Below are 18,123 nucleotides of genomic sequence, written 5' to 3' on the forward strand. Positions count from 1 at the left end.
TGTAAGCTAAGCAATCCTTAAAAAGGAATGAATTCTTTGATATGAATTACCAGCATCTTGTGAAGCTCCAACAGGCAATGTGACTTATTCAAGGTTATATCTGGTGCAGTGGAAGAGACACCACCTGGAAACCTCGATTTGTGCCTTAGCCTTTCTACTGGCCTTGGGCAAAGTCTTGGGCAAAAACCTCTGTGCTTCTCAGTTTTGAGTTTAGTAAAATGCCAGTTAGACCAAATGATCTGCCCCAAGAACTTTACTTTCTAAGCATCACCCTTACCTTTTTGCATAACTAGATATTGTGCATGGTTTTCCCATTTCAACACATTCTTCTTTGTTTTTGCTTTATTGGAGGGGGGAAGGTAGGGCAATTGGGGAGAAGTGACGTGCCCAAGGTCACATGGCTAGTTTTTGTGTTATTTGTCTGAGGCCGAATTTGAGCGCAGGTCCTCCTGACTCCAGGGCCAGCACCCTATTCACTGCGCCACCTAGCTGCCCCGCAACACACTCTTACTGTAAGTTTAAGGCAGTATTGCTTCCCTAAATGGAATCGTTCAGAAGTTAATGCTGAATTAGCCATACAATATAATATGTTCCAAAAGGCTCTGACTGTTTCTCGAAGGGAATCATGATTGAAACCTAACATCAGACAGTTCTACACTAAGAGACCCTTAAGAAAAAGCTTTTTAAAAAAAAAAAATTCAACAAATATTTACCAGTGGCTTACTGTTAAAAGAGATGTGGCACACTTTACTCCTAAATCATTTCCTCCATAGTCTCCTCAGCCCTTTTTAGTTGTTCCTAGGTTGAGGCTTAAAACTCTCTTTAGCTCAGGAGTTCTGAGCTAGTCTACTAAAGCCTAATTGGAATACACACTGAGTTTGACATTGACTTGGTGAGCCCCTGGGAGTTGGGAATTAGGGGCAGGGAAGACCAAGATGCCTGAAGTTAAATAAGCCTAGGGGTACAAAAAAGGAAAACAAAATAAAATTGCCCTTCTCAATAAAATTTTCACATTGTGGGAAAACTCATTATTTAAACATTTAAAACTTAAGTTTTCTTGGCTCAAAGTTATGGTGATAGAATGGAGAGAGAATGGAGGAGGACTTTTCAAAGTAAACAGGAAAAAGAAATGGTATTGTTACATGTGAATAGTGCCAATATGTGGTCTGTAAAAACAGTAATTTATAACTTAGTGTACTTGAGTCCAAGACCCAAGGACTTATTGTCCAAAATTTAGAGCACTTGCATTGAATGAGAATGCCCCATTTAATGTGATTACACATTTTGAGCATGGCATTCATATTTTTTAAGTATCCCAGTTAGGGCAGTCCCTGAGTACTTTGGCTAATTATGATAAATATTTAGGAGCCAAGTTTGACATTGAAAAGTTATCTGAATAAGCATGGGGATTTTGAGGACTGAGAAGATTTATGTGCCTATTGTTGGACAAGTCATTAATGAGTTCAGGTTCTTGAAACATAGCAAATCTCAATGACCATTTTTATATTAATTACCACTGATGATATTGGGCTTTATCTATAGGACTCAGATTTCCTAATTACCTCATACATTTCTGAAGTTCTTCAGTATATGTATAAGTAGGTGAAAATAAGGTCATGACTATGGAAAACTATTGAACTACTAGCTCAATTTAGTGTTTCATCTCTTAATTTCCTGTGGAAGTGGTACTTTCCCACATTGGTTTCCTGTGTATTCCTTTCATTTTTAATAATAATAAAAGAACTATCACTTTCATTAATTTCTTTGTAGATGAGATTTATTTTCCTAGAAAATAAACCAGACCAGTTTTATCACTAGGAAAATCTTAGTAGATTTACTTTTTAGCACATTATCTAAGTTGACTTGATGAAGAGTGTAATAGGAATTAAGATAGTGAAACTAGATAGTGTGATCTAGGGCAAAAGGTATTGCAAATGATGGTAGAAAATCTGGCTAGCAATCTCAAATCTCTTTATTTACCTGTGTGACCTTGGACAAATTATTTGCCCTTTCTGAGTTTCAGTTTATTCATCTGTAAGGACTAGTTGGGTTTTCTTAAGGCCCTTTCTAACTTTCTGAGGCAAAACAAAAGATTTCCCTTATTTCTAGACCCCTCCATGTGATCTGTAAATTTTGTGAGAGGAGATTTGATAAGCAAAATGTAAATGCTAACAGCATTGTTTACTCAGTGATGATGAAAACATCAGCAAAGTAATAATAGGAAAGCAGTGGGAGGTGTGCTCTTTGTGCATGATAAAGATTTACCTGAAAGGTAGGTAGAGTGTGGCTCCTTTCTCATCAGAACAGTAACATTTCATATCCAAAGAAGACTGGGTGGAATTAGTTCTGAATACACTTTGTAACCAGAATTATTACTGGCAAAACGTGTGGGAAAGAAGCATGAAGTAGAAGAGAACTATCTTTTTATAAAGGATCTTTGATCATAGAATTTTAAAGCTGATTTTTCCATGTGTTTTTTTTTGCTCCATAGGTTTTATTTAACACTATAGAATGTTAGACCAAGAATGAGTTAGAACGTCTGTCGTCTAAATCCCAATTCAGTGTCACTTTCTCTGCTTCAGTCTGCTACTACTCTTTGTGTGTTGCTAACCTGGCACCTCAGTCCCTTTAATTCTAGTACCTTGCCTCTGTTAATTAGTTCTTATTTGTCCTGAATATAGCTTGTTTGCACATAGTTCTTTGCGTATTGTCTCCCTCATTATCTTATGGGTTCCTCAAGGGCAGGGGCTGTCTCTTGCCCTTCTTATATTCCCAGTGCTCAGCCCAGTGCCTGACACATTAGCAGTCACTTAATAAATGTTTATTGACTGATTGACTGCTATAAAATTCTTTCATTGGAACCCAGTTTGTATTTTTTCCTGCTTGAAAAACAGCAATAGCTTCATAAGAATTTTCTGTGTCTTTGTCTTTTAAAAAATGTTTTCAAAATAATATCCAAAAGATGGAAGTTGATAAAATTGAGGAAATGTCTATAGATAATAAGAATTGAATATGTTTTGGAGTAATATTTATATCATATGCAAAAAAAATGGTCTGGTTACATAGTAAATAAAATTTTCTAAAGATTAAGAGTATATGCCAGAAAATGCTTCTTCCACAGAATTCTCTTTCCTTCTTTTTCCACTATTTCCCTTGTCCTGACTTCCACTGCTAAGATTTTTATCATGTATGCACCTGAATCATGGGGTAATAGATTAGAAATAGGAACTACCTTTAGAAGTTGTCAAGTTCACAGACTCCCCTGGTGTCATGTGAAGAGAATGAGAGTAATACATTCAGCATATTGGGTGAGGGCAAATTTATGGGAGGACAGGTAAAAGAGACACACAGATTGGACAAATATGGAGGCATTGTGAGCATTGTTAGGCAGGATGCCCACATTAATAACATAGATCCACTGGAGGATTAGATCAAAACATGGAAGATCGACATGAATTACTGATGGTATAAAATTCACAACTTCTAAGATTGCAGAACATTAATATTTTTGCTTTTGTGTTTTTTTTGTGAGTAGCAGTTTTTAATCCTTTTCCTGTACCTGGGCAAAAAAAAGGCATAGAAGTGCAGTTTACTACATTATAATCCCAACTGCTCTATTAGTTCCAAGAAAACTTCATCCTGGTAATATGCCCCAGCCTTGTAATTCATACCTTGAAAATACCCTTTGCCACTTTGACTTCTCGTGATTGGATTTTCCCCCCAGAACTTCCATTTAAGAAGAGAGCCTTCTTCATTTCTCGTCTAGCTGCCAGCCAACTTCTCCATCTTACCTGGCACATAAGAGCTTAATAAATGCTTTTTGACTGATTTTGACACCTGGAAAAAATCAAACCGGTGACAGTAAACTCTAGAACTTAATAAAGATAAATATAATTATGCAATTACAAGGTGCCACATTTGTTTCCAAATACAGTAGGAATTTTATGACTTGTAGACATATGTAAAGTAGTTTCAGATACCTGTGGGTGCTTTATAGTGATAAATATTGGTGAGGCTCTTTTCCACTTCCTCATTTATGTGTTTTACTGCTTTTCTTCAGTTATTGTTCATATTCTACTCAGACCCACTGACAGTACTCCTAGAAAGTATCAAAACTTACCTCTTCTATAAAATCGTCCATGTCTGTTCCAGTTTGAATTGATTGTTTTTAGCACATTGAAATTCTTTAGTATCTTTATATTATTCTTTATATGTATAAAGTGTGTATATATATACACATATAAACATACCTACACATACATGCATATAAATGCACGTGTGTATATATATATTATATACATACAAACACAAGGACACAAGTAACACTCATTTTGCTATTGATAATGTTTCTTCAGAAACCCTAAACCTCCCAAATCCTCATCTTCAATGACCAACATTTTTACTGCTTCATTCACTCACAGGGTGGTGGGTTGACACCATACCTTAGATTTTACCATCACCAAAGTGATTTTGAACTCTAGAATTCTTTTTAATCAAAATTTCCTGTCCTTCCATATTTTCCTTTGTCTCATTCTTCCTGAAATTAGGCCACCCTCATTCTGAGGCTCTGCACCTCTCCCAGTTCTCCCAAGTCATCACAACTGTATTGTCTTTTCTTTCCTCTCTAAAGTTCTTTACTCAGACTGTCTTGCCATTTTCTATACCAGACCTAAATCTTGGAATTCTAGAATCCATGCTCCCAGTCCCTGGGAAGATTAATACATTCATCTTTAGGTAAAGCCATCTAAAACTGAGCCATCTAAATTTTGATAGGAGATTGAGTGCAAACTAGCCCCCTGAGCCTATTCTATGTATCTGGTCTCAGAACAAGATGTACCTTTACATCCCACTCAGTGGTCCATCTTGCCATCAGTGGTGTGAAATGCCAGGAAAAGTCGATGAGGGCACAGAGTGTAGAAGACTTTGAATGAAAGTAATAAGTAATGAAGTAATAAGGAGCCATGAAAGATTCTGAGTAAGTGAGATGATCAGATCTATGTTTTAGGAATATCAGTTTAGTGTATAGGATGTGTGTAGGATGGATTAGAGTGGGAGAATAGTGGAGTCAGTGAAAATACTTAGGAAAACTATTTTAATAGTCTAGGTGAGAAGTGATGAGGGCCTAAAGTCGGACAGAAATTATGAGTAGAGAGAAAGGACAGATACAACAGATGTTTTGGAGATAGGAGAGAGAAGAGACAGGACTTGGAGACTGTACATAGGGAGGTTGACAGATTGAAAACCCAAGTGACAGTAAGGCTGGTGGTACCTCAGTGCCCTCAGCACAAATAGGGAAGTTTAAGGGAGACTTCTGACATGGTTAGTTGGTACTTCTTTTCTCCTCCTTTGACTTTTATGGCACTTTTCCCAGCTCTCTTATTTTTTGACCCCTCCTCAGTATTCTGTCCCCTAAGTTTGGCTGTTAGCTCAAGATTCTTTGTTGGGTCCTTTCCTCTCTACATTTTTTCCCTTGGTAATCTCATCTACTTCAGGGTCACTTGTTATTTCTGTACAGATGACTCCTCAATCTATATGTACTAATCTCTCTTGAATAGCAGTCATGCATCATTTAGTACTAGAGATCTCCTACTGGATTTCCCTCTCAAACTCATTTTGCTTAAAATAGAAGCTCATTTCCTCCCTCTCTGCCCCCCTCCCAAGTTCTTCCCCTTCTCTTAACTGTTGAGGTGATTGATATCCTCCCAGTCATGCAGCTTCGTAACCTCTGAGTCACCTTCACCCCCATATCTACTCGGTTCCAATGTCTTACTGATTCTCTTACTCTATAACATCTCATCTATAGCCTCTTTCACTAATTTGAGCCTTCTTTATTTCCAGTCTTTTACTATTCTCCAAAATATGCTGTGATGAATATTTTGGCACATTTGAGAAAGGTTTTGTGGGGGAAAGTTATTGTTTTCTCTTAACCTTTTTAAAGCGTGTTGCCTAGTGCATGCCCCTTTATTGTACCCTTCTAATGTTCTCATGTTGTTCTCTACTGCCCCCAACCCCTAACCACATTTACCACCCAGGTCCACTAGTCCCTCCATTCTACCCTGTCCTTCTGGGCATATGATTTTACTTCGTTTCAACTAAATTAATATTAAATTAATTGATAATTAGTATTTGTACTTTGGTAGGATGTTATTGAAAAGAAAGACTCTAATTGTGAGGTCAGTAGAGGTGTCTGGAGGGAGGTTTCCTGGAACAGCTTCCTGGTGTCTCTGCAGTAATACTTAAGAGGCAAAATATATATTTTTTAAATTTCTACCCATAACACTTTTAACTGAAGTTGTGAACCCTGTAATATTTTCTGACATCCTCAGTATAAGTATTTGAAGTTTATACGGTATTAACCAGAAGAAGCCAGGTCCCTATGTAAAAGCACTGAGAGCTTAGTGGAATGATTATATCTTTGCATAAGTCATTTGGCAGCAAATTTGGAGGTAGACTATATGGCAGCATTAACTGCAATTTTATTTAGCATGAAAGTGTCCTTAACATTTCTCATTTTCCCTCAAGAGATAAGAATATAATTTTTACAAAATCAGTGTTTTATTTTCTCAATTGTTAACCCATTACTTTGTGTTTTTATTGGTTTTCAGTGGACGTAGGGTAGGAGCAGGAGAAAGAATAATTCTTGATAGAAAAGAGAGAAATCTAAACTTTCAAAAGCTATTGTGTATGCATATGTATGTGCACATACATATACACATATTTATCAATGTAATATAGTTGCAAATATATACTTTAGTATAGATCATTCCATCTCTGATATTAATTTTCCCATTTTTGTTTGTTCTTTTAAAACATTGCAACATTTTGTCCTTAACCTTAATCAGAGGCTGACGTGTGTTCTTTCTAAATGGCATCTGATGTGGTATCTCTCTTCAGTTCTTTGTGGTTTCCTGTTTTTTTCATGCATAGAGAAAAGTCTTTGAGACATTAAGCATCATTCTTTTTTCTTATAATTGTCTTTAGTTTAAACTTCATAATCAAACTACAATAGGTTCCTATATTCTAAAGAATGAAAAATGGCATCTTTAGTTCAAGTCTCATCTCTTGAGAAGCCTTGAACCACTTCAGCTCATAGGGATTTTTTCTTTCTTCCCTGAACTCCAGTACTGCTTATTCAATATCTTGATACTCAACACTTGATTCAATGCTGACATAACATTTTTAGCCTTTTATATACAGAGGCCTTGTTTCCCTACCAAGACTATGGGCTCCTCAGGGGCAGGCATGGTGGCTTGCACTAATGGCATCTCTGCATCGATGATAATGGAACCTATGGTAGCAGATAAAAGGGCCAAAGGAGAAAAATTCATATAGAGAGAGAGGACCAAAGAAAGAGCCTTGGGGTATACCCATAGTTAGGGGACAAAAGATGAATAATGATTCTGCAAAGAAGATTGGAAAGTTGTCACATAGGTGGGAAGAGAGCCAGGAAAAGAAAAGCCAAGGGAGAGACAAAGTATGCAGGAAAGAGAAGCAGAAAGTATCTAGGAGAACCATTTAGTCAATTATTTCAAAAGTTTCCACTGTGTCTAAAATATTGCTTTGTACATTGAAGACATTCAGTAGATACTTATTGAATGAAATATTGAAGATATTTAGAGATCTCTCAATTTAGAGATTATCTTTTTTTTTCAGTAAAAAATTTCCTTTTAGTAGTCTATTTGGTTATTTATTTCTTTGGTATTTGTTTTGAATTATGTGGATTCATTTTGTTTGACCATGCTTCTTTGTTACAAGAGGGTTTTCCCCACCGCTTTCTTCCAGGTTCATTTTCTAGCAATGATGAGTATATGTAACTCTTGTTTAAACAAGGATTATTTCCTGCTTCTAATAAAAGAGCAGCAGGCTTGGGTTAGAAGCTTGCTTACAGTGGTAAATGCTGTGTGTAGATATACTTTGGAAGATATCATCATTGGACTTTGAACTAGTACCCCTCCCTCTCATATTTGTAAAATTCCCTTGATTCCCAAGTCCTATTTGGAAAGTGAATTTGGTTTTGGTTTCTTACATTTTCATAGTCAATAGAAAATGAAATGGCTTTTAGTGAAAAGCACAAAGAGTTACATCTATTCTGAATTATAGGAAGTTTTTCTGAGTTATTTGTCTTTTAGTTTATATGTAATATGCATTTAAGGATTGAACTGAGGTAAATCTTAAATGATGCTTGATTGAATTATTCATATTTATCCTTGCATAGGACTATTGTGCCATGGAAAGTATTCAGGCAGTGTCTCCATGAGGTTCATCAAATTAGCTCTGGCTTGGAAGCAATGGCTCTGAAATCAACAATTGATTTGACTTGCAACGATTACATTTCAATTTTTGAATTTGATATTTTCACCAGACTATTTCAGGTAAGCTTTTATATGTTAATCTTCCCCCCATCCATAACCTCCTTCATATGTGCCAACACACACAGAAGGGAAGGATAGAATAAACTTTTATATAGCAACCTACTCTATTTTAGGCATTGTGCTAAGTGCTTTACAAATATTATCTCATTTAATCTTCACAACAATCCTGCAAGGTAGGTACTGTTATTATCTGCATTTTACAGTTGAGGAAACTGAGGCAAACGAGTTTAAATGATTTGCCTAGGGTCACACAGCTAGTAAGTATCTCCAGCCAGAGTTGCACTCAGAACTTCCTGGCTCTAGGCCCAGTACTCTTATCTACTGTTCCACTTAACTGCCTCTACAGGGACATGAAAATCCTTTTTCTTTAAGGAAAAAAAGCTATTTATTTTTAACATGCTTTTCTTTTTAAAAACACTCCTTCTCCACCCACTGAGAAGGCAAATACTATATAAGTTATACATATGAAATCATGTAAAATATATTTCCATAGTAGCCATATGACAAAAAAGCAAAAAAAAAATAAAGCAAGAAAATTATACTTTAATTTGCAGTAAGCAGTTCATCATTTCTTTCTCTGAAGTTGGATGACATTTTTTCATGATGAGTCCTTTGGAATTGTATTAGATCACTGTATTGATCAAAGTAGCCAAGCCTTGCACAGTTAATCATCATTAAAGCATTCTTGTTATTATGCATACCAATCTCCTTCTCACTTCACTTTTGCTTCCGTTCATATAGGTACTGCCATGTTTTTCTGAATCCACCCTCTCATGATTTCTTACAGCACAATAGTATTTCTTTACAACCCTGTGCCACAACTTGTTTAGCCACTCCCCACTGATGAGCATCTTTTCAATTTCCAGTTTTCTGCCACCACAAAAAAGAGCTACTATAATCATTTATCTACATGTATGTCCCTTTCCTTTTTCTTTGATCTTTTTGGGATACAGACCTAGTAGTGGTATTGATGGATCAAACAATACGCACAATTTTATAGCCCTTTGGGCATAGTTCCAGATTGTTCTCCAGAATGGTTGGACCGATTCACTACTTCACCAACAGATATCACAGAACAAAAATATCTTAATCTCAGTGGTAGATTTAAGGAACTCTTAAATTAAATGTAGGCATATGCAGTAGGATGTCAGTTCCTTAGGCAAGTGGATACAGGATAATTCAAGGTAGGTGAGTTGGTAGTGAAATAATCTCCTGAAGAAAGTAAATAAGTTAGAGGTCTTGCCTTGTCTGATGGAGGTCCGTACTAAGAAGCTTCAGGGAGGCTTTTGGATCTGAAGCCAGCCCTTTCTGAGAACAGGCCTGCCTAGCAGGCTTTTTCCTTCCACGTCTTTACCAGATAGGTTAGTGAACTCTTACTCTTCTAGGCTGAAGTTCAACTGCCTAAGGCTCACAACCTGACATGTTTTTTGGCATAGTTGTTTTGGATATAATTCAGTGAAGACATTTTTGGAAAGAGCACTGAATTAAGAGTCAGAGGCCTAATTTTGAATCCTCACTGTTTATTACCTGTGTGACCTTGGAAAAGTCAGTTCAGATAAACTGGGCCTGACATTTCTCTTCTGAAAAAATGAGGGCATTGGACCAGATAACCTCTGAGATCCTCTCTGGGCATAAATCTGTGATAATTTGTGTAACCTCAATTAATGGACCAACAAGTCTTTATTAATTACCCTCTCTGTGCTAGGACCATACTTGATTCCGGTTATACCAAGTTCAAAGAATGAAATAATCCATATTCACAAGGAACTTACATTTTAATGGGAGGGACAATAACTAGTACATATATAAAATATGAAAAATAAATATAAAACAAATAAATACTAATATATGGGAAGTAGTTAAATACAAGGTTTTGTGGGAGGAAGGTCACTAACAGTTCTAGAGATACAGAAGGGCATCTTGAAGAATATAATGCCTGAGTCCTAAAGGAGAAGAAGAGGATCTGGTTTGTGGAAGTGAGGAGGAGATCATTCCAGGCATGTGGAATGACCACAACCAAGGCATGGAGCCTTTGAGAGATGGAATGTCATGTGGTACAAACAGAGGGAAGGCCAGTCTGACAGGAACAGTGTTAGAAAATGAAGTAATATTTTACCTCTGAGGCTGGAAAGCTAGGTTGGGGCAAGATTGTGTAGGACATTAAAAGCTAAAAAGAGAAGTTCATATTTTGTCTTAGTGGGAACAGGAGACCAATATTTGAATGAGTAGGGAATTCTCATTGTCACATTGGCATTTAAAATATTACTTTGGCCACAATGTGTAGAAGAAACTAGCATAGGAAGAGACTTGAGACGAGTTAGAGAGTAGACTGTTGTAGTGAGTCAGGAAACACATCTATCCTTTTCTTAAAGATGGTCCAGAAATATGTCTCTTGAAATAATACAACTTTACAACCTGGAGAATTGCAAAATTCTGCCTTATCTTCAGTGAAAATTTAGATCTTTTCATTTAGGTTCCCCCCCCCTTTTTTTTGGTGAGCAATCTTTGTGAAATATAAAAGTTAGAAACTTTCTCATTAAAACCAATGTTGTACAGTGGAAAATATACAGAGGTGGAGAGATCAAATTTTACCCAAGAGAAGTTACTTAACGTTTTTTGTTTCTCGGTTTCCTCATTGGTAAAATGAGGGAGTTAGACTAGATGACTTTGGCATTTCCTTCCAGCTTTAGATCTAGATTTCATATTATTCTATGTTATTGTATTTATATTTTGTGTTACTGAAGGTTTTCAAGATGTTCCTTAAAATCGCTTCGTATATACCAAGGAGGCCACTGACAAAAACAAAGGTTCCATATACACCTATAATATTTATAGCAACATATTTTATGGTTAACAAAGAACAATAAATGAGGGGGATGGCTAAACAAGTGGTACATGAATGTAATGGAATATTACTTATACTGTAAGATGGTACCAGAGCTATCACTCTGGGGTTGAGAAGATTTTGATACAGGTTGTATTCTTTCAGCTGCTATAAAACAACTAAACTGAGTGCCTAGTTTGAATAATCTCATTAAATAATCTTGCATATAGTGGGATTTCACCCATCCCCCACATTAAGATTAGACCCCAAATGCACTTTGTCCTCTGTACTTTAATGTAGTATTTTCAGGGTTGAAAAACTTAGTTCTGCTGAGGAAGATTGTTATCCTGGAGCAGATAGGTAATATAGTGAATAAAAATAAATGATCAGAAGAATAAGCTTATATTTTAATCCTAGTAGCCTTTTGTTTTAGTCTGTGAAGGGATATTTGATTGATTTTGTGACATAAACATCATGTAGTCCAGCCTCCTCATTTTACACATCCAGAAATCAATTCTCGGATTAAATGATTTGCCCAAGGTCAGCAAGCTAATGAGGGGCAGAGCTAGGACTTGAACCCAGCCATTCTGGCTCCCAATTCATTGACTTTTTCACTATACCTTCCCACTTCCCTACATTTCTACAATTGTATGTATGTAACTATTACAGAAAAGATTAGAAAAGTAAGTTTGTATTTAAGCCTAATAATATTTCATTTTATTACTATGAAAGGAGATTTATTTTGGTTGATACATACTTCCAACAGCTGTTGGAATAGAATATTGGTCTTCCTGTTCACTGTGTTATTAGAATTTTGCCATTGTGATTTATGACCATACTTGGCACTAGACTTAGAGGATCAGAGAATCTGATTTATGTTAAGGGAACTGGATTGCCAAAGATTAGCTTTTAATTTAAGACAATCCTTCAGCAGGAGGACAAATGAATTCTTGTCAACAAAACTTTATTTTTTTATAATTTTAGAATAATAGTTTTCATGTATCATATACTAGAACGGGGACTTAAATGCAACTACTATAGATAAGGTTTTGTTTGCTTTTTTTTTATTTGAAGAACATTTATAAGGGCACTGTTTAGTAAGAATAAGACTTTTGGAGATATGAAAGGAATTTTCAACCTTTCATGATACCTCAATCCTTCTGATCCTGGGCAAGTAACTTAATCAGTTATATCCTCAGGTGCCTCACTTGTAAATGGTGGACTATGGAGTAGATGATCTACTGGTTTTCTACTTCTTCTAAAACCTTTGCATCTGCCAACTTTACTTAATAATGCTAATTGTTTTGTGATGGAAGTGTTTTGCATTCATAGTTTATATGCTTTTTAAGTAATGGAAAAACAAGGAAACTTTAACAGTCACTCAGCAAGCACTTCTGAATATTTATTATGTGCCATACACTGGTTAAAGGTCTGAGATAACTCATAATATCAAAATCATATTCCCTGCCCTCAGCTCACATTCTTTTAAAAAAAATTTCCAATTAACAAAAATATATTTTATCTCCTCACCTTGTCATAGTTGGAAAACAAAAACAAAACTCTTGTTACATATAGTCAAGCATTGTCCATGTCCAAAAATATATTTCTCATTTTGTACCCTGACAAGGAGATTGTTGAGTTGTTTTTCAGTCGTGTCTTACTCTCTATGACCTCATTTGGGGTTTTCTTGCTAAAGATACTGGAGTAGTTCGCCATTCATTTTACAGATGAGGAAAACAGGGCTAAGTGATTTGCCAGGCTCATACCATGTTTACCCGATAATAAGACACTGTCTTACTATTTTTTTGGACAGAAAAACACCAGAGGGTTTATTTTCAGGGGAGGGCTTATTTTAATGAACATCAACAGCAATTTTAATAAACAGGTAAATGTGAACAAAAAAATGTACCTTTATTCAATAATGAATTCAATAAAGAACAGGATGACGCGTTCACTGCTGCAGCTCTGATTGGATGCAGCTCGGAGCGCGGTGTGCGTTTCACCGGGGGGCGAGGGGGGAACGGTGCCTACAGAGGGTACTGTGATGTAGCGTGTAGCGCAGGGGATCACCTTCACTACAGTAGCAATCTCAATAGGGCTTATTTTCGGGGAGGGCTTATTTTAGAGGAATCTTACACAGTAAGGGGAGGGCTTATTTTCGGGATAGGTCTTATTATCGGGGAAACACGGTATATAGCTTATACGTGTGAGAGGCCAGATTTGAACTCAGAAGAATGAGTCTTCCTGACTCCAGACCTGATACTCTTAACCAGTGCTCCACCTAGCTGCCCATATGCAAATAAATACATATATCAGTCCATTAAGAAGCATTTATAAGTACTTCCTTTTGCCATTCACTGTGCTCAACTCTGGGATGCTAAAGAAAGGCAAACCTGTCCCTTGAGAAGCTCACAGTTTACTGGGACAACAGCGCGCAAGCAGCTGCACATACAAGAGGCATGCTGGGTTGCTGGATGCGATTTCAGAGGAAGCCAGGAGGCAGAGCGTTGTAGTCATGGAGGATAGCCAGTGAAAATGACTAGAGCCAAGAGATGAGGAATAGCAAGGCAGTCAGTGTCACTGAGTCACAGAGTACTTGGAAGGGAGAGTGAGAGGACTGGAAATAAAGGAAGAGTCAGGTTATGATGAATTTTAAATGCCCGATAGAAGATTTTATATGTGATCCTGGAAACAATAGAGAACCACTGGAGTTTATTTAAAGGGAAAAGGGAAGGGGGAGGGGGCTTTGACATTGATATGGTCAGACCTGCTCTTTATAAAATCACTTTAATAGCGGAGTAGAGGATAGATCATTGTAAGGAGAGATTTTGAGGAAGGGCAACAAACCAATCAGCAGGCAGTTGTAGTATTCCAGGCATGAGGGTGTGAGGATCTGCATCAGAGCAATGACAGTCTCAGAAGACAAAAGGGAGTATATAAGGGAAATATTGTATAGGTAGAAATGTCAGGACTTTGCAAAAATTGGATATTGCAGCGTGAAGAAAAAGTGAGAGGTTGAGGATGATACCACCTCATTTCTTTTATTAAAAGAGATTTGGAACATTCCTTCATATGGTTGTTAATAGTCGACAATTTTTTAAGGCCTGTTTGTTCATATCCTTTTGTTATTATTTGTTTCTATTAGTGTCTATGTATCTTGGATATCAAAAACTTTTTTTTCCCCCTGAGCTAACTGGTTTCCTTCTCCTAGAGTTACTTATTTTTTGTGAAAAACCTTTTCAGTTTTCCTCAGATTATCATTTATGAACCTAACTTTTTGTATTCAGGTTCCATTAAAAAAAAAATTGTCATTTTATGCCTGCACCTAACACAGGGCCTGGCACACCACAGAAAATTAAGAAAAGCTTGCTGGGTTGAATTAGATATAATATGGAGGAAACCCTTATGGTAGGCATATATGTTTTAGGGAGGCTGGAAAACTTTTATAGGATTATCAAATGTTAGAATACTTTAGACTACTGATACTAAGAGAAAATATGTAGATTAAGTGAGCCAAAATATTTATGTAAGCTTTTGTATAATCTATGGTTTGCATATGGTAGGCTCTTAATTGGAAATGAATCAAACATGATTGAATATGTGAATGAAAGAAAACAATAAGCATGTTACCAAATTTCAAATTAATGGATAAACCTGATCTTGATACTAGTTGAACCAAGGACACTGCCTTCTTTTTTATGTTCATTAGGAGTGGAGGGAGAAGACTTATTAGTTCAGGCTGAAATTAACTATGGACCATTGTATTAGAGATCGGAGGCATTTACAGCCAATTGTAATATTTGGATCTTCAGCAGTGCTAAGTGTTCTGGGACTGATTTATTCATGAGAGTGGAGGTAATTGGCAGTTACTTGTGGATTCAGAATCTTCCAGAAGCCTGAGCATTAGAAAAGTTTGGATTACTTATAATTAAGACTTTGTTGTATTTCTCAAATAGGTTTGCATACTTTCTCTTAAGAAGCATTGCATTGGGGATAAAAAGAACTTTTAAATAAAATCATTCATTTGTGGTGATTACATTAAATACCATATTAAATTACTAAGTTACATTAAATTATTAAAGTAAAATTATTAAAATTATTCACTTGCTGCTCAGTATTGTCATCTCTAAGATCATCAGTGTATATCTGAAGGAATGAAAAGTAGTCTATTTTGAAAGCTTTTAATGGTTCTTTAGGTGAGGGGAAAAAAGGTAGAATTGAAGTATCTATAGTAATTACCAGGGAATAGACCATTTGTCTTGGTCCGTCTATACTTGGAACCAAATATAGAAGGCTATAATGCCTTCTAGAACAGGCATTTAAGGAGGTAGGAAAAGGTATAGGTTTTAGAAATACTTTTTTCAAAATACAATTTAAAAGACTGAATTTCAACTACTCTGTCTTTAAAAATTGGTTTAGAACTTCAACAGTATTATAAACCTGTTTAATTCACATTTACCTTAAATAGAACACTAATCCTAGGATGCTGATAGTGGTGATGGTGGTGACAGCGGCTCACATCTAGTGACTTAAAATGCCCATTCCATTTGATTCCGCAACACTGCCTTAGGTTGTAGAGGTAGTGTCCCTATTTTCAGGTGAGGAAATGGCTAAATGATATGTTTAAGGAAAAAGTAGCAGAATTGGGTCTTAAACTCAGGTCTTCTGTCTCCAAGTTAGCATATTGGAGGGAGCACTAAACTTGTAGTCTAGAACCCCTGAGTTCAGATTCAGTCTCATATATCTTCCTGTAAATCTGGGCAGGTTTCCTGACCTCTTTCACCCTCAATTTCCTTATTTGTAAAATGGGGAAAATTTATAACACTTACCTCCCAGAGTTAAGAGGGTAAAATGAGATATTATCTGTAGAGTGGTTTGCAAATCTTAAAGTGCTTATATAAATGCTAGTTATTATTTAATTTAATATTTTTTGTATGGGAAAATGCAGTCAAAATTCTACCTTGAATATATTAGGAACATGTTGCTGTCATCCCCATTGTGTCCTTGGCAGTACTAGTGGGGACTTTTTTAGTTTCGGATTGTATTTCAAAGGATTCTTCTCTAAGGAAAGGATAGGCTTTGTACCTTATTGATCCATAACCACTCATCTATGTAAGTGGTTGCATTTGGGAATTTAGAAAAGGCATTCAGGATATTTTTATTATTACTATTTTGTTTAAAATTTCCAAAAGCTCTAGTGGTAGTTTGCTAGCCAACAGAGTTTTTCTAAATCTAAAAACAAAATGTTATTTATTCTTAGAAATACTGACATTTGTCTTCCTTTAAATATAAGTAGTCAAAACATTGTAATTTTTTCAAGATGTTTTCCTGCCTGTATTAAGTAGGTTATTTTCATCAGGAAGGCATAGTATATAAATTCTATTACACAGATATTTCTACAGTTAGAACTTGGCCCTCTATATTATTTGAAAAATGTTTTCGAATTGTGGCAACAGTTCGTTTGCAGCATCAATTTCATTTTCATTTTCATTTTGGTCTTTGCATTCTCTTGATAAAATTCAACTTTGATTTACCAATTTATATGACCTTTTCTGGGAGTAGACCAAATATTTATTTTTATTCTGCATTTAAAGTGTTTTTCTCCTTCTGCATGGTTCTCAAGTAGCTTACTTTTTTCTAGAGATAAAAGGGAGGGGGGACCTAATGCCAATTGTAAGAGCCTTTCCCCAGTGTTTTACTTAGGTTGGTTCCTGCCCCCCCCAGTATTGTTTTATGCAATTTTGATTTATGTGTTCAAGTTGAAAATTGAAATCATTCATTTACCCCTCTCCTGAACATATAGAATCTCTAGTGCAGGGTTAGAGTGATGATGGGTTTATGAGGTTCTCCAGGGGATCACTCCAGTTCTCCTCAAGTAGTTTCTCAGGATGATAAGAAGATGTCCTGAAGAAGTGTCAAAGAAGTTGAAAAACTTTTATTATAAACTCATTCTTTCCTTTATTATCTTCTTCATAAGGGGTATAATCCTTGAAGAATGTCCCTTGTAAATTTGAAATTTAATGATAATGAGCATCATATCTCTCCCAAGAAACAAAGACAGCAATTCTCTATTACCATTCTTTGGAATTAAAAGAGCTTTTTCCACATTTAAGTTGAATTTATTATTACAACTTTATCTCAGCATCCTACGTTCCTATTTATTTTTTTTAATCTTAAGTAGAATATATTTGTGATAAAACTAATAGCCAGACACATTAGATAATCCAGCCAACTTCTTGAAATAAATGAAGTTCAGCAAGTATTGCAAAATCCTGCAAATATTGAAGAGATGATGCCTTAAGCAGTACTGTCTATCACAGTGGCTGTCTTTACCCCCTTCTGCTTTGGTAACTAGAAGTGGGAACACGCAATAATATTAGGTAGGTAATGATAAAATAACTCAAACTAAAAATCTATTATGTTTCTGAACATCATTCTTATATTGCTGCTTTAAAAAAATAAAACTGTTTGACAAATTCAGCAGCTTAAGACTGTAAATTGTAAAGAAAGTGCTCTGCAATGGTAGAAGAAATGCTTCACCAGGCATTCCCCACAATGATGAAAGCATAGATTTGCTCCAAAATAAAAATCATAGATACATAGATTTTTTTGAGTTAGAAATCACCTCAGTAGCCCTCTAGCCTAACACATAACTGAAGTGGAATTCCCGTTATAACCTACATAACTTTTATTTGAGTCTTCAGTGGAGGACAACTTGTTAAATTTCAAGGTACCTTTGTTGTTGTTGTTCTGTTTATAAGGAAGTTTTTTCCTGACATCAGCCTAAATTTGCCTTTTTGCATCTTCTCATTGCTTCTGGTGCTGCTCACTGAACATAACAAGTCTACTCCCTCTTTTATATTTAAGTCTTTCAGATATTTTAAGGCAGCTGTCATGTTCTCTCTGAGTCATCTCTAGGCTAAATTT

At 35.9% G+C, this 18,123-nt stretch overlaps 1 protein-coding gene across 8 annotated transcripts in view; it reads left to right on the top strand.

The window, feature by feature from the left end:
- Positions 1-18,123, top strand: part of CBLB (Cbl proto-oncogene B) — a 226,288-nt gene that overhangs the window by 106,927 nt on the left and 101,238 nt on the right. For all 8 annotated transcript variants that reach the window (XM_069065293.1, XM_069065296.1, XM_069065299.1 and 5 more), the window contains exon 5: positions 8,216-8,372. In XM_069065293.1, the coding sequence (XP_068921394.1) occupies positions 8,216-8,372 (157 nt within the window). The remainder of the gene's footprint in view (positions 1-8,215; positions 8,373-18,123) is intronic.

Source organism: Petaurus breviceps, unplaced genomic scaffold (genome assembly GCF_028583685.1).
Source record: "Petaurus breviceps papuanus isolate PSGF00001 unplaced genomic scaffold, PetGlider_PUasm1.0 90683, whole genome shotgun sequence".
Classification (NCBI taxonomy): Eukaryota; Metazoa; Chordata; class Mammalia; order Diprotodontia; family Petauridae; genus Petaurus; species Petaurus breviceps.